We start from the raw sequence: 22,235 nt of genomic DNA, 5'->3' as shown, positions 1-22,235 counted from the left end.
CTGAATGTTTCCGCCCAGTTGCTAACAGGAGACCCTCCGCTTGTAAAGCCATCGTGATAACCTCAGGAGCCTCCGGTTAGGGTGAGAGCACTGTCTTGTGGTGCCAGCGCAAAGAGACGGAAAGTCACTTTCCACAATGTTTTCATTCAATGTTCTAAGCTGGTGGAATCACCTTCCCATTCCCACTCGGATTACGGATACACCGGTGTCCATCAAACGACAGCTAACACCCATCTCTTCAGAGTACACCCGAAGCCCGGTGAATATCCCTCTCTCTAAAGAAAACGAAACTCCTACTCCAGCACTAAATTCTCTGAGCACAAACAAATTACTTGGAATAAATAGCCCTTTTTCGTATGCATTGCCTCGTCTAGTTGAATACCTCCACTATTGTATGTCGCTTTGGACAAAAGTGTCCGCTAATTGTATGCTTCCGCCCAGTTCTGAACAGGAGACCTTTAGCGTGTAATGCAAACATGATAAACATTACACTACAGAAACCAATAGGCCAGTGCTGCTTCAAGTATTTATAGTCTTTTTTTATAGAGCTGTCTTGTACGGTCTGCACCGTGAAGGGCCAGCAAACGCACTGGCCACCTGCTCATGCAAAACACAAAGCTAAAAGAAATCAGATTCTACGCAAGTTTGCGACACCGCGAGGGGCGGTAAACACTGAGCTGAATTCAAACTTCTAGCCTCACACCGCTCTGCAGAAAGAATGTTTTCAGTGAACGTCAGTACTCAACAGAAGCCTGATTTGACAATTGTCATAAAAGCCAGAGGTTGTTTCCGCCCAGTTTCAAACGGGGACCTTTCGCGTGTGAGGCGAACGTGATAACCACTACACTACAGAAACCTTCAGGCAGATCGAGCTGATAACCCTTTTTGATTGGGTGCCTGTCGACGATCATTGCTGGTGCGGCAGTGGATGCTATTATTTTCTCGCCAAAAGAAGAGCACTGTTTCTGCTCGGTTTCGAACCGAAGACCTTTCGCGTGTTAGGCGAACGTGATGACCACTACACTACAGAAACCCCACAAGTGCTTTCACCAGCGAAGTTAGGCCTGCAAGGATAAAACAAGGCGTACGCGTTGGTCAATCGAGCGGACAAAGCCAACTCGGCGTGACAAGCTCCCTGCAGGTATTAGGGCCAATTTACAATCCGGGCCCGACACAGCTGTACAGGTCCTTGCGAAATGTCCCCTTTCGTCACATTTGAAGCACCTGAATTCTGGGCGTTCCTTCATCACATTTTCTGAGCTCATGCATAATCGACAGGTTTTTACCTGATTGGTGTGCATGACTCTAAAGTGCTGTGGCCCTTCTGCCGTCTTGATCACATGTTTTTGGATTTGTCAGGGAAACCAGAGCACCCAGTGGAAACCCACACGAATATGGGGAGAACATGCAAACTCCACACAGAAACACCAACTGACCCAGCTTAGGCTCGAACTAGTGACCTTCTTGCTGTAAGGCGAACATGCTACCCACTGCACCACCATGCAGCCACCATACACATTTTTTCCTAAAATGTATATATATTTTAAGTCTTAGCTCTGCAATTTAACTATTTTTGTGGCAAATATTTTTTCATTATCTTTCAAACAGTAGGCTGAAAAAAAAACTAATTTTAGAATAACAATTAAATTGCCGGCAATGTGGTGGCGCTGAGGGTAGAACGTTCGCCTCACAGTAAGAAATTTGTTGGTTCGAGCCTCAGCTAGGTCAGGTGGCATTTCTGTGTGGAGTTTGCATGTTCTCCCTGTGTTTGTGTGGGTGTCCTCTGGGTGCTCTGGTTTCCTCCACAAATCCAAAGACATGTGGTACAGGTAAATTGAGTAGGCTCAAATATATATATGTGTGTGTGTTTGGATGTTTCCCAGTGATGCATTGCAGCTGGAAGGGCATCTGTTGTGTAAAACATGGATGGTGCTGGATAAGCTCTTGGGTTATTCCATTGTAGCAACTCCAGACTAATAAAGGGACTAAGCTGAAAAGAAAATTAATGAATTTAGTCGGAATTTAAAGGTTTTTGCATCTGATTTCAATATTATTATTTTTTTGGAATTATAAGATAAGCTTATTGTGCTGGAGGTTTTTGCTTCTACATTTTACCAACAGTAAACCGGAGCATTATTGAACAAAGAAACATACAAAAGAACCCTTCCTTTTCATTGATACAACCTTTATGCAAAAATCTCCAAAAATGAGGTCTCTACACTTTTGAGCGAACTCTGTTCATTTTCCTGGTGTGAAGCTGATTCTGTTAAATTGCTCCCTGTTCGCAATGTACAGCTCTGCAATTGCAGCGAGCTGGGCCACTGCATTTTGAGAGACACCTTCTCTCTGGAATGCTCTGTTCATGGTTGCTCCACGTCTTGTCAGCTTTAAAAGCCTTTTGTAGCATGTATGACATCACAAACATTATTAGCTGAAAAACTATTTAAAACAATTAATACCTTTATGACCAAATAATTACAATGCAACCACCTATCGTAAGCCTAATGAGGACGTAAAATTATATAAGTATCAAATGCACATTTGTTTGTGTGTGTGTGTGTGAGTGAAAGACAGCATGTAGTAGTGTGTGTAAGAGAGAGAGCCAGTACATGTTTATGAGAAAGCATGTAGAAGTGTGTGTGTGAGAGGGAGGGCTTATCTTTGTGAGTGAGAGCTTGTACATGTGTCTGTGAGATGTCTATGTGTTTGTGTTGGCAACATTGTATCATATACAGTCATGCTAAAAAAGTATTTCTGAATTGAATTGAGATAGAATGTAAGTGTGTGAGAGAGAGCATGTACAAGAGTGAGTGTGTTAGTGAGAGTGTGTACAAGTGTGTGTGTGTGTGTGAGTGAGACTAGTTAGTTAGTGTTGTGCTGAAATTTGATATGTCCTGAAAACTTGTCAGACCAAACAGTTATTTACTTTTTGGTTTTATTTATTTAATAAATGTATATGGTATTTAAGCAAAGTTTTAGGGGAACTGGATATAATTATAAAGAATAATATTTTGTACATAATATAATCAATTTTATTTTAAAATTTTATTTTAAATAATAATAGGCCTACACACACACACACACACACACACACACACAGTCTAAAAATTGAATATTAAGCATGTAATATACACCCAGTCTAAAGCATGAAGTTTCCAGAAGCACTCAAACTGCTCAAGGCTGGGCTAATGCTGAGGTTTCATCTTTGGGTAGAGACTCAATAACATCCATCTGCACAGTGTGACATCACATTCGACCGGCGCGCGTGTGTGTGTGTGGCTTTTTTTCTGTGTTAGTGGGCGAGGCCGCAGGTTTCAAATCTCCCGGGTTTGCGCACGCAACTACTTGTGTTTCGTAGATACAACATCATGAAACATCTAATGACTCGTTATCAAGACGACTCATTTGAAGCACTATGAGTCGACTCTTTTATAGATGAATCAACAGTTTTAAACACTGTACACTTACAGACTTAAGCCTTAGCTGCATATTTCACTTCACTTAGAGCTGTGTTACACACTACATGGAAGGGCATTTTCAAAAAACCATAATATGGGCTCTTTAACAAAATAAATACACTATTTAAATAAAATAGAAATCAACAAGTGAAATAGAAGAAACTGTAGAACTGTTATGGTTATAAACTATATAAATACACACACATGTGAGGGTCCATCTATTAGTCCCATGACGGAGCTAACAGCATGGGTGAAGGTCAAATGCATGTAAACCTTTTAGCACATGTGAAAAGAAATATTTTTGTTCGTTATAATTTATTTTAATTTGTTTCTAGCTCTGAATTTTAATCTGACTCCAATTTATAATAGTTTTAGATTTAGATTCATCTAATTCAAGCTGATTACCTTATAGGTTGTGATTAGGTCTAATTTAGATTTATTAACCTAATAAATCCTTATATTCCATTAATGTTTCATCGTTTACTCAAAGTCGCTTAGAGTCAGTATGCTGGCCAGTTTCATCTGCTCACGGACACATCTTCGCCAGTTCCGATTCTTAGCAGATTAGCTAATTTCCTTTAAGTAATAATAGGCCGCCTCATGCTTGGTTATACTTAAAGAAAATTTGATTTAGCCCCTAGATGATATCATACCCCTAGATTATATCATCAGTGATTGTCAGAAATCAACAGGTCTCTAATGTTGTGCCCATGCTCCATCCATTGCGCCTGAATGTATGACTAATCCTGGTTGTAGGCTGCGGAAACATCAGCCTAAACAATCTACTCCATTTAAATGATTTCGGGAGATATTAGAGTTAAACAAGAATTTTACATTTATTTGTCAGAAAAAAAGATTTTCTATTGCAGTTCACATAATTAAACAAAATAAGCCAATCAAGATTGTACAACATCAATTACTCAAAGATACATTTAAGAGTTAAAGAGGAATACCTGACCATGAAGAAATACATTGCAGCATATAAGTCCTGATGCAGAGCTCAGAGAATCACAACCTGCAATGGGGTATCCTGTCTACAGGATCCCACGGACAATTCTGCACCATTTGCCTAAATACTCAAATCATTATAAATTCAAGAAAATAAAAGCTTCACTAAGACTCTTGCCTGGTCATGAGTTGATGCGAAGACCATTTTGCCTGGAGTGGAGCATCTGGCAAAGATCTTTTCAAAGTCAAAACCCAAATTAACGGATATAAAGGAGATTGTAAAATATTACAGTGAAATTAAGACCTCTTTATCAATCACACAGAGACATTTAAAATGACACCAAGCATGAATATAAAGCCACAAGATACACCATATTAAAAACTTAAACATTCTGTGTGGAATGTGAGTGAGCTGCTCTGGTGGAGAAGGTAAAGTCCAGGGCAAAGAGGGGGGCTCAGGATGCATGATCGAGACAACCTGAACAACTGGTTTTCTAGCTGATCTTCTTCTCAAATTACAAAGTGTTATGTTTTAGTGCCTGACCATTCTCATGGTCTTGTCTCGTGTGGAGTTCCACAACAGTTTGCAGATTTTAATATTATGGAGAGATATAGCCATCCTTACATTATTATGTGCATATCTGATCTTAAACTGTAGTTCCACTGTACTCTGCAACGGGAACCTCAGTCAATAATATTTATGTAAAACTGAATTTTTGTTGCATCATATGATTATATTTTAAACTTTTCATAAATTCATCAAACAATGTGTACCTAAAAAGCATTTTCTAAGAAATAAAAAAAAGTTCTGTCCTATTGTCACTAAGTTATTGTTACTTTTTTTCTACTGGATATGTGGTTTATATCTAGTGTATATATATATATATATATATATATATATATATATATATATATATATATATATATATATATATATATATATATATTGATTTGTCTATTTGCTGGCTTGCTATCAGAAAACAAACACTAAGCTAGGCGATAAATTAATTAAATTCTACAATTACAAGTGATTTGTAATTTGTTCATTTATACCCCATTTTTGTTTAATAATGTTTTTCTATGCAGACTTTATGTGTTGGTCTAATATTTGTATAAAGAAAGTTTGCATTTGCATTTACTCATTTAGCATCTTTTATCCTGCGACAACAACTAATGACACAAGAAGAAACAGACTCAGCCTACCAAAGGTTCAGAGCTTGTGTTTTTAAATGCTAACAAACCTTAAGCCAAGTCCAACAAGTAAAGCCACACAATGTTGTTTTAAAGCTTATTTAATTTTATTTTTTTTGTTAAAATGCACTGTTCTATTCTCAAGTCAAGTTGTTAAGCTCATTAGGCCCTGTGGCTTTTGTTTTTATTTATAATATCTTTCACTTAAATTGCTGTTTCATAAAAACATCTACTGGGAAGAGTTGCCATATTTCATATAAAGATTTTATGGCACAAACACGTTATTTAATTTAAAGCTTACTTGTTTTTATTTATTAAAAAGCCTAGCTTGATGTGCAGTATTTTGTTTTCTTTTGATTATTTTATTGTCGTGATTTATAAAGTAATCTGATTTGTTATAAAAGCTTTTCTGGTAAAATGATAATAATAATAATAAAACAATAAACAACAATTAAACAGTGTTTAAGTGTCTAATGCTGGCAGCATCATATGTTACAAAACTATTCACAAAGACTATTTGATTTATTAAATAACTCATCTCTTATGCTTTCTTTCACGTTATGTTACAAAAGATTGAATGATTTGGATTAACTAAAAGATTCATTAATTCGCTCATGTGCACGATGTGTAGTGCAAGACAAGATCAGTTCATTTTTCGAGTCCTCTATCGAGTCGTTCGTTCACCACATGAAAGACTACAGCCAAACATATGCATTTATATGCCAATCATATGCGTTTAGAGCCAGAAAAAGAATTGATCTGTTCACCTCTCGAGTCCTCGTGTTTGAGTCATTCGTTCATCACCGGCCAATCATATGGGTTTAGAGCCAAAAAAAAAAAGAATTGATCTATTCAACTCTCGAGTCCTCGGGTTTGAGTTATTCTGTCACGTGATGAACGAACGACTCAAGAACCAGAAGACTCGAAAGGTGAACTAATTATCATGGCTCCTATTGGCTCAAAATGGGGACATTGGTTAAGATTGTATGTGACTGTTATTGTAACGTGAACGCACCACTGACATTTGAAGACATGAAGAGGTGAGCTGAGCAAACAGACAACAATGCCTATAGACAAAAGAGCAGGTAAACATTGAATTGTTATTTTCTTCTTCTTATAATCTATTTATGACTTATTTGTTGTGTGATCAAACTTCTGGGCTAGTTGTAGATGTGTTTGGAAGCAATTCGTAACACTTTAAAGGGCCATGAAACCCCCTCGTTTCAGCAGGGTGTTTTTACACCTCTACTTTGGAAAAAGCGAGTTTCAGAGTCAAAATACACACCCACACAGACAGGAGAAAGTGATGGTGTTAATTCGACTACATGGACATCTGTAGTCGAATTATTTGCCAAATTATTAAATGTTGGACTTTAACTGCAGTTTGGCTCTTTCATTCAGGGAATTCATTCATGCCTCTCGCAACAAACGAGATGTTTGATTCGAGGAACTGATCTAAGCGTGTATTTTTCATGCAATGTTTGATACAGCACGGCGAATGAGAGAAAAAAAACCTCCGCATTTCCCGGAAACCTAGATGCATACGGCAGGTAGTGTCAGAAAGCCGCGTGTGTTATTCCGGTCACAAAATGCGGTGCTAACATTTCTGCACTCAGTGCAATAGTTAACTTAATTCGATACGAACAAACTGAATAAACAAAGAGCACTGGTCGCTCACTTACCAAATCTGTAGAGACAGGACAATCACCAGCAACTAGAGCCGCGTCTATATGGAGAGAATACTACAAGCGAATCCAGATTTCAGCGTTTGCAGATGAGAACAGCTCTCAGGTAAACAATAATCCTCCTTAGACACGTAAGTTATTGTTGTCGAGCGTCGCGTACACTGTTAATCCACACGTGATCCAGATGAGCTCTCACAGAGAGAAAATGAAAACGAAACTTAACGGCAGCAAACTATAAAAGCAACACTTCACGCTTCTTTTGCCAACACAACGTGGCGTCTTTGTGGTGTAAACACGGTGACACAAATGAATATTAATGAAGGTGCACAATAGAGCGCGCTGTCCAACCTGGACCATACGCTACTTGAAAACTACAGACCAGTATCCCTGCTTCCATTCATGGCCAAGATTCTGGAGAAAGTAGTGTTCAATCAAGTTCTGGACTTTCTTACTCAAAACAATCTCATGGACAACAAGCAATCCGGCTTTAAGAAAGGCCACTCAACTGAGACTGCCCTGCTCTCGGTCGTGGAGGATCTCAGACTGGCTAAAGCAGACTCTAAATCATCAGTCCTCATTTTGCTGGACTTGTCAGCTGCTTTTGACACTGTCAACCACCAGATCCTGCTATCTACGCTTGAGTCACTGGGCGTTGCGGGCACTGTTATACAATGGTTCAGATCTTACCTCTCTGACAGGTCATTCAGGGTGTCTTGGAGGGGAGAGGTGTCCAACCTACAACATCTAAACACTGGGGTACCTCAAGGCTCTGTTCTTGGGCCACTTCTCTTCTCCATCTACACATCATCTCTAGGACCAGTCATCCAGAGACATGGATTCTCCTACCACTGCTATGCTGATGATACCCAGCTATACCTCTCTTTTCATCCTGATGATCCCTCGGTTCCAGCTCGCATTTCAGCCTGCCTGTTGGATATTTCACACTGGATGAAAGATCATCATCTTCAGCTGAACCTCGCAAAAACGGAAATGCTTGTAGTTTCTGCCAACTCGACTCTACACCATAACTTTTCAATCCAGATGGATGGGGCAACCATTACTGCATCCAAAATGGTGAAAAGCCTTTGAGTAACGATTGATGACCAACTAAACTTCTCTGACCACATTTCTAGAACTGCTCGATCGTGCAGATTTGCACTCTATAACATCAGAAAGATCCGACCCTTCTTATCTGAACATGCAGCTCAACTCCTTGTTCAAGCTCTTGTTCTCTCCAAACTGGATTACTGCAACTCTTTACTAGCTGGGCTTCCAGCTAACACTATCAAGCCTCTTCAACTGCTCCAGAATGCAGCAGACGAGTGGTCTTCAATGAACCTAAACGAGCACATGTCACTCCGCTGCTAGTCCGTTTGCACTGGCTGCCAGTTGCTGCTCGCATCAAATTCAAAACTCTGATGTTTGCCTACAAAGTGACTTCTGGCCTAGCACCTTCTTATCTGCACTCACTTCTGCAGATCTATGTGCCCTCCAGAAACTTGCGTTCTGTGAATGAACGTCGCCTCGTGGTTCCATCCCAAAGAGGGAAAAAATCACTTTCGCGAACGCTCACGCTCAATCTGCCCAGCTGGTGGAATGAACTCCCTAACTGCATCAGAACAGCAGAGTCACTCGCTATTTTCAAGAAACGACTAAAAACTCAACTATTTAGTCTCCACTTCACTTCCTAATCTGCAATTGCCTCTTTGAATATCACACTAACTGTACAAAAAAAAAAAAAAAAAAACTAGTAATACTTCCCTTCTTAGACTTTACAGACCTGAAACTTGCCTTTAGTACTTATTCATTGTTGCTCTTAGTTGTGTAAATTGCTTCCTTGTCCTCATTTGTAAGTCGCTTTGGATAAAAGCGTCTGCTAAATGACTAAATGTAAATGTAAATGATTGGTTTGAACCAAGCCTTACTCATGCATTAATGTATCACACTGTAAGAAGTATTAAGACTCACTCTGGCACAGACGCCCAGTCTGCAGGCTGGAATACACGCTATTATGTCATGACCATGACGCAGCTTCAAAAATTCGTTTCAAACACGAAGTACGAATTTGCTTGAAATAACGCAAAAACAACCAATTTACACTTTTTAGTGAAATATAGGTGTCCTAATAGTGTTTTTAGCAGTGTGGGACACATATACGACTGTCAACAGCTCAAAAAATGTGTTTTGGTGTTTCGTGACCCTTTAATAATATTTTGGCAAATTGAACCAAATGAACAAAATGACTCGAAAAAAGATTTGTTCATCTTGATGAACAAGACTCAAAGATCCGAGTCAGTAAAATAATCCAAACTTCCCATCACTATTGAGTATGCGAAATTCTGTTGTACGCCACTGCGAAAAGGGGTGGGATTAAACAAGATGATTAGACATGAATGGTTTCTCTCCAGTGTGGCTCATGATGTGTTGATTAAGGTGTGATGATTGGCTGAAACTCTTCCCACACTGAGGGCATGTGAATGGTTTCTCTCCAGTGTGGATCCTCATGTGTTGATAAAGGCGTGATGAGCAGTTAAAACTCTTCCCACACTGACTGCATGTGTATGGTTTCTCTCCAGTGTGGATTCTCATGTGTTGAAAAAGGGTTGATGAAAAGGTAAAACTCTTCCCACACTGAACACATGTGAATGGTTTCTCTCCATTGTGGGTCCTCATGTGTTTATAAAGGTTTGATGAGCGGTTAAAACTTTTCCCACACTGAGTGCATGTGAATGGTTTCTCTCCATTGTGGATCCTCATATGTTGATAAAGGTCTGATGAGCGGTTAAAACTTTTCCCACACTGGGTGCATGTGAATGGTTTCTCTCCAGTGTGGATCCTCATGTGTTCATTAAGGTATGATGATTGGCTGAAACTCTTCCCACACTGACTGCATATGAATGGTTTTTCTCCAGTGTGGATCATCATGTGTAGAGTAAGGGATGATGACTGCCTGAAACTCTTTCCACACTGAGTGCATGTGAATGGTTTTTCTCCAGTGTGGATTTTCATGTGATAGTTAAGGTGTGATGATTGGCTGAAACTCTTCCCACACTGAGTGCATGTGAATGGTTTCTCTCCAGTGTGCATCCTCATGTGTAGATTAAGGGATGATAATTGGTTGAAACTGTTCCCACACAGAGTGCATGTGAATGGTTTCTCTCCAGTGTGGATCCTCATGTGGTGATTAAGGGATGATGATTGGCTGAAACTCTTCCCACACTGAGTGCATGTGAATGGTTTCTCTCCAGTGTGGACCCTCATGTGTTTATTAAGAATGTCTTTTCTTCCAAAACTCTTCCCACACTGAGTGCAGATGAAACGATTCTTGTCTCTCCTTTTTAAAATATCATCAGTCTGTAAATGAGTTTTTTCCTCAATTTTGACATGATGTTCCTTTTCTTTACTCTCCTCATTCTCTTCAATTAGGTCTGAAATAAATGTAAAAAAAAAAAAAAAACTTTAGTTTTATCAAGTCTTAAAAACTCTTATCAAAAGCTGAAAAGTGAAAAGACACTGGAAACATTGGCTACACACACTGTAATTTTGATGCACATTAAATGTAAAATTAATCAGATTATATTGTGTCCATTAACGTGTACACATTTATGCAGATTCCATTCAATCTTTATTTATCTAGTGCTTTTATAATGTAAATTGTTTCAAAGCCGCTTAACATAGAAGTTATACTTTATGGATATGCATGAACTCTGCTGACATGGTTCTGGTAGATTATCAGTCAGATTCTTTACGTCCGCATAGCGCGTTCTACAGTGAAATCTAATTTTGCGGAGAAACCTTAATGCATCAGAGGATGGCAAAGAAGGGAGATTTACTCTTAAATTGATGAGGGTCTAGTGCCAGTGAATGTCCAGCATCTGGAACACCATTATTGTTCAGTTCCAGAACCCACAATAGTTGATTAATACACCAGATCAGTCTGACAAGCTCCGTGAAGAGGTGGAGTGACTATAAGCAGGGCTGGAGCAGGCTGAACTGCCGCTCTAGGCAGAGGACGATCAACCCCAACCCCAATGTGAAAACGAAAGTGACCGGTTATGAAAATGAAGTGAGGTGTTGCGGACCTCTTTTCCGGCACTCTATGCGCGGATATAACAAAGGACACGCGGGTGCTGAGGGAGGGAGGGAGGTGTCACGGACTGGCAGACACCGCCCTCTCTATTCTGCCACCCTATGCGTGGATATAACTGAGGACGCGCAAGTGCTGAGGGAGGGAGGTGTCGCGGACACTGCGCTCTTTATTCTGCCGCCCTATGCGCGGATATAACTGAGGACGCGCGGGTGTCGCAGACCTCAATTCTGCCGCCCTACGCGCAGATATAACTGAGGACACGCAGGTGCTGATGGAGGTGACGCTGACGCCGTCCTCTATCGTCTATGCGCGAATATATCTGAGGATGCGGGGGAGGTGTCGCGGACATAACTGAGGACGCAGGTGGTAAGGGAGGTATCGCAGACACCACCCTCTCTATATTGCCGCCCTAGGCGACCGGAATATGGAAGGTTCTAAAGGTACAGTTAAAAAAAATAATGTACTAGAATTTTCATCATTTAGAATGTAATAGGCAAATAACAGTCTGAAACAAATGTGTCAAGCGCAAGTATTTATATGCAAAACCTAATCAGAGAACCCGCGGGGGTTTTAAAAGCATTGAAAAAGTTTTAAATTTGATAATTTTAAATTAATGCTTTAATAGCCTTGAATTATTATACAAAGTCTTGGATTTCGTTACAAAGGTTTTAATTTATTCATTTTTTTTACCTTTCTAAGATTAAGTTCATACATTAATTGCGTAAAAACATCTATTATGTAATATTTTAATATGAGGAATAAAAGACTACAAATTGTCAAAACTCATTCCTAGGAACTTTACCTTTTTCACAACTTGTATAATTTCTAAAAAAGCTCTGCATCTAAATGCATAGATCTTTATAAACAAAAATGCATGCATAGAGTTATGATTTTAAAAAAATAAAACCATTTAAAACTGACCAATCGTATTTTTATTCATACATATTTAAATTTGTCTCTTGATTGTATACATATTTTCCCTTTATAACTAATACATATATCATCTACATATAATCTACAAAATATATTATTAACATTAACATTTACAATGTTATTAATTTTAATACTAAATAGTGTTACTGATAGTATACTTATTTGGGATACTCCTGATTCTCATATATGCTATTCAGATAATAGATTTTTAATACACACACGAAAAAACTCTATTGGATAAAAAAATACCCATCTCGTGTAAATCTTTTAAAATACCATACCTTTTGGTAGTGTCAAAGGCCTTTTCCTGATTAAAAAAAAACTGCTCGTATGTGTTGTTTTTTTAATAAATTGATCTCGTACAAAAGATTTTAATCATATAAGGTGGTCAAGAGTACTTTTCCCTTTTCTAAACCTACACTGATATTAATCTTCTGTTCTTTTTCTAAAATCCACACTAATCAATCATAATCATTCGTTCCAAGGCAACTGGTAAGTGCTATTGGACGATAATTATTTGAATGATCTTTTCCTGGTTTAGGTATTGGTATAATAATAACTTCTTTCTAAAAGGCTGGTATTTCTCCTGATTTGCAGATATTGTTAACCCGACAAGAAATGCCATCTAAAAAGGTTACATGCTGTTTGTCCAATCAGGGACATTGACAACATAAATATACAAATTACAATGTTAACCCGGGTTTGTGATTGTGAAACGTCTGTTAATGAACATCAGGTATAACATGAGCAGTGTGAAAGGAGATTACAGATAACACAGAATTCTGTTTATCCAGTGTTAGAATGGCCCAGGGTTAACAATATCAAGAGCCAAAAGCTCTAAGAATACTCAGCCTCAGCTCTCAGAATAAACAGAGCACAATGACAAATAGTGACATACATAAATTGTCAATCATATTATAGCAGTGACCCGATCTTATATGCTATTGCTTTAAAACTTCCAATTATATTACCTATTGGAGAAATGACCAGGAATATTAAACGATAGAAAACAGTCAAACTCAAGGGCGGACTGGCCAAAGGGACACATTTCCCATTGGCCTCATGGTCATCTGGCCTGCCACCGTTAACCTGGTCCGCTCTGCCCCCACTTATTATAAACATTGCGCTTCTCTCCCCAAAATTAATTTAGTAATAAAAAAATAATCCTTAAAGTATGAAAGTACAATTATTCAGCACATTACAAATGTGGTTCAGGAATACAGCATGTGTAGCTGCAGTTATAAACTGTTTACTAACGCTTATTAAGGTAGAGTTATTGCTAAATAGATAATGAATTCAGTTTTTGCTAATGCTTAATAAATGGTTTATAGTGTGTTGTTATTATAAAGTGTTACCGAATTATCTGTTGTCTTAGACCTGACTCATGGGCGAGAATTAATGCTATGAAGTCTTACCTCCCTGACTCTTTATCCCTCCTTTCTGCTTTATAGCAATGCTTAGACAAAGTAACACCATCGTCATATTACATACACTTTACATAAACTTTGCAAAACTCGCTGTGTGCCTACACTTCTGCACAAAAGGCTGTTAATTCTGTTTCATGGCACATAAGCGGCGCTTATTTTATTGGCGTGCATGCAAACAACCGGGATTCACACAGGAGCGTGTGTGAGGTGTGCGGGAATGTTTTTCTGTATGCATGCATCAGTTTGCTTTCACAAGCTTTGTTTTGTTTGCACATTGAGAATAACAAACTCGCACGTGTAAAAGATGCTAAATGTAAATGGCCCCTAATGTCTTTAATCTGGGATTGCCAAATAATCGCATCTCAATACTTTTACTAGGGGACATTTTTTTTAAGCTGCGTCACGGTCATGACATAATAGCATGTATTCCAGCGTGCAGACTGGGCGTCTATGCCAGAGTGAGTCTTATTACGTCTTACAGTGTGTTCAAACCAATCAGAGCGCTCTATTGTGCAACTTCATTAATATTCATCACTGTCACCGTGTTTACACCACAAAGACGCCACGTTGTGTTGGCAAAACAAGCGTGAAGTGTTGCTTTTATAGTTTGCTGCCGTTAAGTTTCGTTTTCATTTTCTCTCTGTGAGAGCTCATCTGGATCACGTGTGGATTAACAGTGTACGCAACGCTCAATAACTTACGTGTCTAAGGAGGAACATTGTTTACCTGAGAGCTGTTCTCATCTGCAAATGCTGAAATCCGGATTCGCTTGTAGTCTCCTCTTAATTGCTGGTGATTGTCCTGTCTCTACAGATTTGGTAAGTGAGCGACCAGTGCTCTTTGTTTATTCAGTTTGTTCGTATCGAATTAAGTTAACTATTGTGGAAACATGTTAGCACCGCATTTTGTGACCGGAATAACACACATGGCTTTCTGACGCTACCTGCCGTGTGCATCTAAGTTTCCGGGAAATGCGGATTTTTTTTTCTCTCATTCGTCGTGCGGTATCAAACATTGCATGAAAAATACACGCTTAGAGCAGTTCCTCGAATCAAATATCGCGTTTGTCGCGAGGGACATGAATGAATTCCCAGAATGAAAGAGCCAAACTGCAGTTAAAGTCCAACATTTAATAATTTGGCAAATAATTAGACTACAGATGTCCATGTAGGTTAAACACCATCACTTTCTCCTGTGTGTATTTTGACTGAAACTCGCGCGTGCCCAAATAGACACTTCCACACCCTCCCACTTTAGTACCTCCGACACTCCCCCCTAGACAGAGCTGGACACGCCCACTTTTCTGACTTTTTCCAAAGTAGAGGTGTGAAAACACCCTGCTGAAACGAGGGGGTTTCATGGCCCTTTAAACCAGGGTTTCTGCTGGTTTCACCTAGTTAAATTTAAGACTTTTAATGACCATCATGAATGAAATTTTAGACTCATAAAGGGCTAAGGCTAAAGAATTTTTCAAATGGCCCAGATTTTGTATTTGTCCTATCAAAAAATATAATAAAAAAATTATATTACTATTTTGGATATTCCTTAGCAAAATATTTTAAATGTTGTGTAAAAAAGCAAGCTTTACTTGTATCCACACACCTTTTTTTCAAAATAAACTTTTTTTTTAAATATTAAAAATGAACAAATGTTTTAAAAACTATAATAAACTAAATTTATGCACAACAATCTGTCCTGGTTGATGTCCTCAGCAGTAAATACATGGAGCACGTATGAACAAATGTTATTGTGAGGAAAATAATTACAACATCATGATACATAAAGTTAAAATGTCAAACCTTTTTGAATAAAAAATTTTAAGTTTGATTGAGATGGATTGTTGGTGATTGTGTGGGTTTTGGCCAGATTTCACAGCAAAATATAAACAAAGGAAAATAAAGACTTGTTGAAAAAAGAATTAAGACCTACCACACAACATTTCAGTAAATGTAAGACTTTTTAAGGCCTAAAAATTTGATTTTGGAATGTACAACAATTTAAGACTCCATGGAAACCCTGTTTAAACACAATAGCCCTGGTAATTAATCATTATGATAATGATGTAATTCTAATTCAGATACTATCTGTGAGAACTAGTAAGAACTACTAGAAACAAGAAACAAGGGAATTGTGATCAACGTGACATATGCAAATGGAAAGTACTAAGCCAACACTATCACTGTAATAGCAGATATCTTCTATGAGAATACTGTAGGTCAAATATCATCAGCTCAGTTAAGTTCTTAATTTATGGTTTTTGTTTATTTTATATAGTGCCAGTGCTCGAGGATGCTTTACAAACAGTAGGAGAACAAGAAAAGCAATAACCTTAAGAAGGTAGAGAAAATGGTAGACTAATAATAAATAAAATAATGAAAAACGACCAAGAACAAGTGACAAAAGAAACTCATACCTGTCTTTTTAATGAGTGCTTATGTGCGTAATAGGCAGCACATAATATATCTGAATGAGGATCAAATGACTGAGTTGGTCTTTGAGAATTAAAACTAACCTGCTTGTTCCTGTGGATCTTCATGTTTGACTGTGAATGTTTCTTCAATCTTCACATCTTCACTCTCCTCTTTAATAAACGCCATCTTTATAACAGTGTGGAGATCAGTCGCTTCAGCAGGAGTTTTTCTCTGCGTTTAGACACTTTATCCTGTTTAAAATGAACAAAACAATAAAAATGTTCTGTTTTAAATGAATGACATTATGCTATTTAATAAATTAAACCTTCATTAAAACGCTTATTACATACTTTACTGTTGCTTTATTCAAACTTCAACAAATGTTAATTATTTATTTTGTTTTATGTATTTTATTGTCTGCTTACAGCAACGTTGTAGATAGAGGTAAAGTTGGTTTTATATTCACACATTCAGACTTTCCCCTTAATAATATAATTTCATTATTTGCAAACTCTAAATAGTGAAATCATATTAGCAGCCAATGACTATCAAAGTACAACATTGTTCACAGTCAAATAAACAGTGTTAATGTAGTTTTAAAGTCACACTTGCATGCTAATTCCAATCGAATATTCAAAGTAACATGGTAAACAACATAGAGACCTCTAAATGAACAAATGCGTGAATATAAAACCAACTTTACCTCTATACGTTGTAGCACTCTTTTGCACAAGACAAGAATTTCCTCTCGGGGACAAATAAAGTTTATCCTATCTTGTTCAAATAATAGACCTTACAGTGAGTAAAATAATACTTCTTTTTTATAAAGGGTTAAAATAACATTGTCAACAGCAGGTACATCTAGCATTAAATGAACAACCTGAAATTTCAATCAGTCAGTTTACATCTGTGTAAAAACTTTAAAACAAGGCATGCACTAAATTCCAGGGGTTTCATTACCACGACGTAAAATGGGCGTGGCTTGGTCGGCGTTTGGGAAACGCCCCCTTAAAGAAAAAAACAATACTGAGAGGTCACCGATCATGCGCAGTACATGTTCTTTTTTAGCGCGGTCATTTCAAACCGGATGATTATGGATAAAGAACCTACCGCGGTGGATAACGAAGGAAAAAAACAATCATGCAGGTTATTTTTTTTTTGTTTTTATAATGTTATATTTTAAAGATTTCATTAGCAAAAACAGATGACCTCGTTTTACTCCGTTTTACTGTCTCTGGGCTTTTGTACTTCCATGGTAACGTAAACCAAGTAATAATGGTTGTGGTAAGATTAACCGTGTTTTTGTAGTTTAAAATATGGTATTCAGTCATGTTTAAACAAATAAATACCACATTTTTCTGTAATAAACCGTGGATAATTTTTCTTTCTCAATCTTAGTTAATTAACATAACTCATATTTATTTTCTATTTTTATTTAAAGTCATCATACCCAAAACAACTGAGAGCAGGACAGGTATCTGATGTTAACTAATATAAAAGTGATCATACATGAAACACCTGGGATCAGGACAGGTATCTGATGTTAACTAATATAAAAGTGATCATACATGAAACCCCTGAGATAAGGATGTTACTGTATATAAAAGTGATCATACATGAAACACCTGGGATCAGGACAGGTATCTGATGTTAACTAATATAAAAGTGATCATACATGAAACCCCTGAGATCAGGATGTTACTGTATATAAAAGTGATCATACATGAAACCCCTGGGATCAGGACAGGTATCTGATGTTACTGTATATAAAAGTGATCATACATGAAACACCTGAGATCAGGACAGGTATCTGATGTTAATGTATATAATATAAAAGTGATCATACATGAAACCCCTGGGATCAGGACAGGTATCTGATGTTACTGTATATAATATAAAAGTGATCATACATGAAACACCTGGGATCAGGACAGGTATCTGATGTTACTGTATATAATATAAAAGTGATCATACATGAAACACCTGGGATCAGGACAGGTATCTGATGTTAATGTATATAAAAGTGATCATACATGAAACCCCTGGGATCAGGACAGGTATCTGATGTTACTGTATATAAAAGTGATCATACATGAAACCCCTGGGATCAGGACAGGTATCTGATGTTACTGTATATAAAAGTGATCATACATGAAACCCCTGAGATCAGGACAGGTATCTGATGTTAATGTATATAATATAAAAGTGATCATACATGAAACCCCTGAGATCAGGACAGGTATCTGATGTTACTGTATATAAAAGTGATCATACATGAAACACCTGAGATCAGGACAGGTATCTGATGTTAATGTATATAATATAAAAGTGATCATACATGAAACACCTGAGATCAGGACAGGTATCTGATGTTACTGTATATAAAAGTGATCATACATGAAACCCCTGGGATCAGGACAGGTATCTGATGTTAATGTATATAATATAAAAGTGATCATACATGAAACACCTGGGATCAGGACAGGTATCTGATGTTAATGTATATAATATAAAAGTGATCATACATGAAACACCTGAGATCAGGACAGGTATCTGATGTTAATGTATATAATATAAAAGTGATCATACATGAAACACCTGGGATCAGGACAGGTATCTGATGTTACTGTATATAAAAGTGATCATACATGAAACACCTGAGATCAGGACAGGTATCTGATGTTAATGTATATAATATAAAAGTGATCATACATGAAACACCTGGGATCAGGACAGGTATCTGATGTTACTGTATATAAAAGTGATCATACATGAAACACCTGAGATCAGGACAGGTATCTGATGTTACTGTATATAAAAGTGATCATACATGAAACCCCTGAGATCAGGACAGGTATCTGATGTTAACTAATATAAAAGTGATCATACATGTAACCCCTGGGATCAGGACAGGTATCTGATGTTACTGTATATAATATAAAAGTGATCATACATGAAACACCTGGGATCAGGACAGGTATCTGATGTTACTGTATATAATATAAAAGTGATCATACATGAAACACCTGAGATCAGGACAGGTATCTGATGTTAATGTATATAAAAGTGATCATACATGAAACACCTGAGATCAGGACAGGTATCTGATGTTAATGTATATAATATAAAAGTGATCATACATGAAACACCTGAGATCAGGACAGGTATCTGATGTTACTGTATATAATATAAAAGTGATCATACATGAAACACCTGGGATCAGGACAGGTATCTGATGTTAATGTATATAATATAAAAGTGATCATACATGAAACACCTGGGATCAGGACAGGTATCTGATGTTACTGTATATAAAAGTGATCACACATGAAACCCCTGAGATCAGGACAGGTATCTGATGTTACTGTATATAAAAGTGATCATACATGAAACACCTGGGATCAGGACAGGTATCTGATGTTACTGTATATAAAAGTGATCATACATGAAACACCTGAGATCAGGACAGGTATCTGATGTTAATGTATATAAAAGTGATCATACATGAAACACCTGGGATCAGGACAGGTATCTGATGTTACTGTATATAAAAGTGATCATACATGAAACACCTGAGATCAGGACAGGTATCTGATGTTAATGTATATAATATAAAAGTGATCATACATGAAACCCCTGAGATCAGGACAGGTATCTGATGTTACTGTATATAATATAAAAGTGATCATACATGAAACACCTGGGATCAGGACAGGTATCTGATGTTAATGTATATAAAAGTGATCATACATGAAACACCTGAGATCAGGACAGGTATCTGATGTTAATGTATATAATATAAAAGTGATCATACATGAAACACCTGAGATCAGGACAGGTATCTGATGTTAATGTATATAATATAAAAGTGATCATACATGAAACACCTGGGATCAGGACAGGTATCTGATGTTAATGTATATAAAAGTGATCATACATGAAACCCCTGGGATCAGGACAGGTATCTGATGTTACTGTATATAAAAGTGATCATACATGAAACCCCTGGGATCAGGACAGGTATCTGATGTTACTGTTTATGATATATAAAGTATTTGACACAAAAGCCCTGGGATCGGGACAGGTATCTTAAGTTATAACAGTATTAATGTAATCTGAGAGGTAACTTAAGTTAATTTGTTTAATATAACATACACTGATTTCACATGAAACACCTGATCAGGACAGCTATTTTAAAGTACTGCATATAAAAGGCATTGGACACAAAACCCCTGCGAATACATACAGGTATTTGAATCAAACGGCTGTTTTCACAATCTGCGCATGATCCGTGACCTATGCAAATTCACATATAGGCCACGCCCACCCGATGACGTAATAGCGGTTACGCTGTACTGAAACCCCTGGAAAAAAGTGCCTGCCTTTAAAACAAACCTTTCTACTGTTGAATCACAGTGCGGGAGCGGCGCAGCCTAATGACGTCACAACACCACGCCAAAATAAAAGTCTTTTTTGTTTGTTTGGTTTTTTCCCCCTACTTACTCTTAGTCATGACCTATTGATACATTTCTCCCTCGTTTTCCATTTTATACTTTATCTGCTTTCTGTTTTGTATTTGTAAGACCATCACTATTTATGCTAATTGAAAAACAGCATTTACCCCCCACAAGTTCTTTGCCTTCAGGTAGGTTGGTAAGTGGTTGCATTTTCTTTAAACCTTTAAACTTTGCATTTCTTCATCCATAGCTTTAACCCATTCACTTGCATTCACTGATGTTACCACCTCTTTGTATATTTGAATGGGGAAACATAAAATTCTCCAAAATTGACTGCCAGGTTCCAACCTATAGTAGAAGCTTTTTTGGGCTACAGTCCAATTGTATAGAGGTAAAGTTGGTTTTATATTCACACATTCAGACTTTCCCCTTAATAATATAATTTCATTAAAGTATTATTTGCAAACTCTAAACAGTGAAATCATATTAGCAGCCAATGACTATGAAAGTACAACATTGTTCACAGTCAAATAATCAGTGTTAATGTAGTTTTAAAGTCACACTTGCATGCTAATTCCAATCGAATATTCAAAGTAACATGGTAAACAAGTTAGAGACCTCTAAATAAACGAATGCGTGAATATAAAACCAACTTTAAATCTATTCCAATTGTCAGGATAAAAACAATATTAATAACCAAATGAACAAACAAACAAACAAAAATCGTTGTAAAAAAGCTTTTAAAAGTTACTGAAGAACTTAATACAACGTTGAACAATGCATCCACACATGTTTAGATTTTAGATTTTATATTGTTAGCATTCAGATATTATTTGAGTGTAAAATGTGCAACTTACTTTTTCAGTCTTCAATAAGGGATGTTTTTTTTCTTTGTAGGTTGTTGTTGGTAATAATCGTAATGTAGGAATCAACAATCGTAGTTAGTCCTCCAAAGTTGTTCTCATACAGCTAAATAAGCCCATGAAACCTCTGTTAGGAACCTACACTGTTAAAAATTGTCCCGTTAATAAACAGTAAAATACTGGCAGCTGCAGTTGCCAGCAATGTACTGTTATTTTACAGTATGTTGCTGTAAAAATACATGGACTACACTGATATACACAATACTCAAGTGAACTCATTTTGCTCACTGAAAGCAACTGCCTCAACTTGGTCAACTGCTGAATGAGTTTATGAAGTAATGTGCTATACATGCTCAGAAGCATACTTATAATGATAACTTATTTTAGTTAGTTAGAAAAGTTCGGTTTAACTCTAATGTCTCATTTTTCACAACAGCACACATACATGTAAATCTGGAATCACCAGAGAGATTCTGACTGCATCAGCAACTAAACAGCCGCTATCTTTAAATAGAGAAACATGCAGAATAACATCAGCAGTTCATTGTTCATCTTTAACTCATACACTGGCTCTACTCTCCTCCACAACGGTGACAGGCAGAAGACATTAGCTTCAGGTTTTACAGTAAAATACTGTTTTTTCCTTGATTTAACGGTAATCTACTGGCAGCTGTGGTTGCCAGCAATCTACTGTTTTTTTACAGTCTATTTCCGTTGTGTAAATTAACAGAATATTACTGTTAAAATACATTTTTACACTGTGTTTTTACCT

General features: G+C 37.2%; 3 protein-coding genes across 3 annotated transcripts in view; 2 read left to right on the top strand and 1 right to left on the bottom strand.

The window, feature by feature from the left end:
• LOC137491105 (uncharacterized) overlaps window positions 1-22,235 on the top strand; it is a 698,540-nt gene that overhangs the window by 508,322 nt on the left and 167,983 nt on the right. The window lies entirely within an intron of this gene.
• Window positions 1-22,235, top strand: part of LOC101883542 (uncharacterized) — a 152,168-nt gene that overhangs the window by 117,055 nt on the left and 12,878 nt on the right. The gene's annotated exons all lie outside the window — the stretch shown is intronic.
• LOC103910749 (uncharacterized) lies at window positions 4,270-21,581 on the bottom strand. The gene is made up of 5 exons (XM_087249056.1): window positions 21,458-21,581; window positions 16,245-16,394; window positions 9,185-10,710; window positions 5,344-7,623; window positions 4,270-5,277 (listed from the first exon to the last, which is right to left on the bottom strand). Exons 2-3 carry the CDS (start codon window positions 16,327-16,329, stop codon window positions 9,653-9,655), a joined length of 1,143 nt encoding a protein of 380 aa, XP_087105182.1. The 5' UTR covers window positions 16,330-16,394; window positions 21,458-21,581; the 3' UTR covers window positions 4,270-5,277; window positions 5,344-7,623; window positions 9,185-9,652.

The sequence above is a fragment of the Danio rerio genome, chromosome 4, assembly GCF_052040795.2.
Source record: "Danio rerio strain M-AB ecotype USA chromosome 4, GRCz13ab, whole genome shotgun sequence".
Classification (NCBI taxonomy): domain Eukaryota; kingdom Metazoa; phylum Chordata; class Actinopteri; order Cypriniformes; family Danionidae; genus Danio; species Danio rerio.
The sequence above is the reverse complement of the archived record's forward strand: the minus strand, read 5'-3'. Positions and strand labels throughout refer to the sequence as shown.

Coding starts and splice junctions, on each gene's coding strand:
- LOC103910749 (XM_087249056.1), bottom strand. CDS start 16,329: ATGGCGTTTATTAAAGAGGAGAGTGAAGATGTGAAGATTGAAGAAACA. Junction 10,711..16,244: donor AGATCCACAGGAACAAGCAG/GTTAGTTTTAAT, acceptor CATTTATTTCAG/ACCTAATTGAAGAGAATGAG.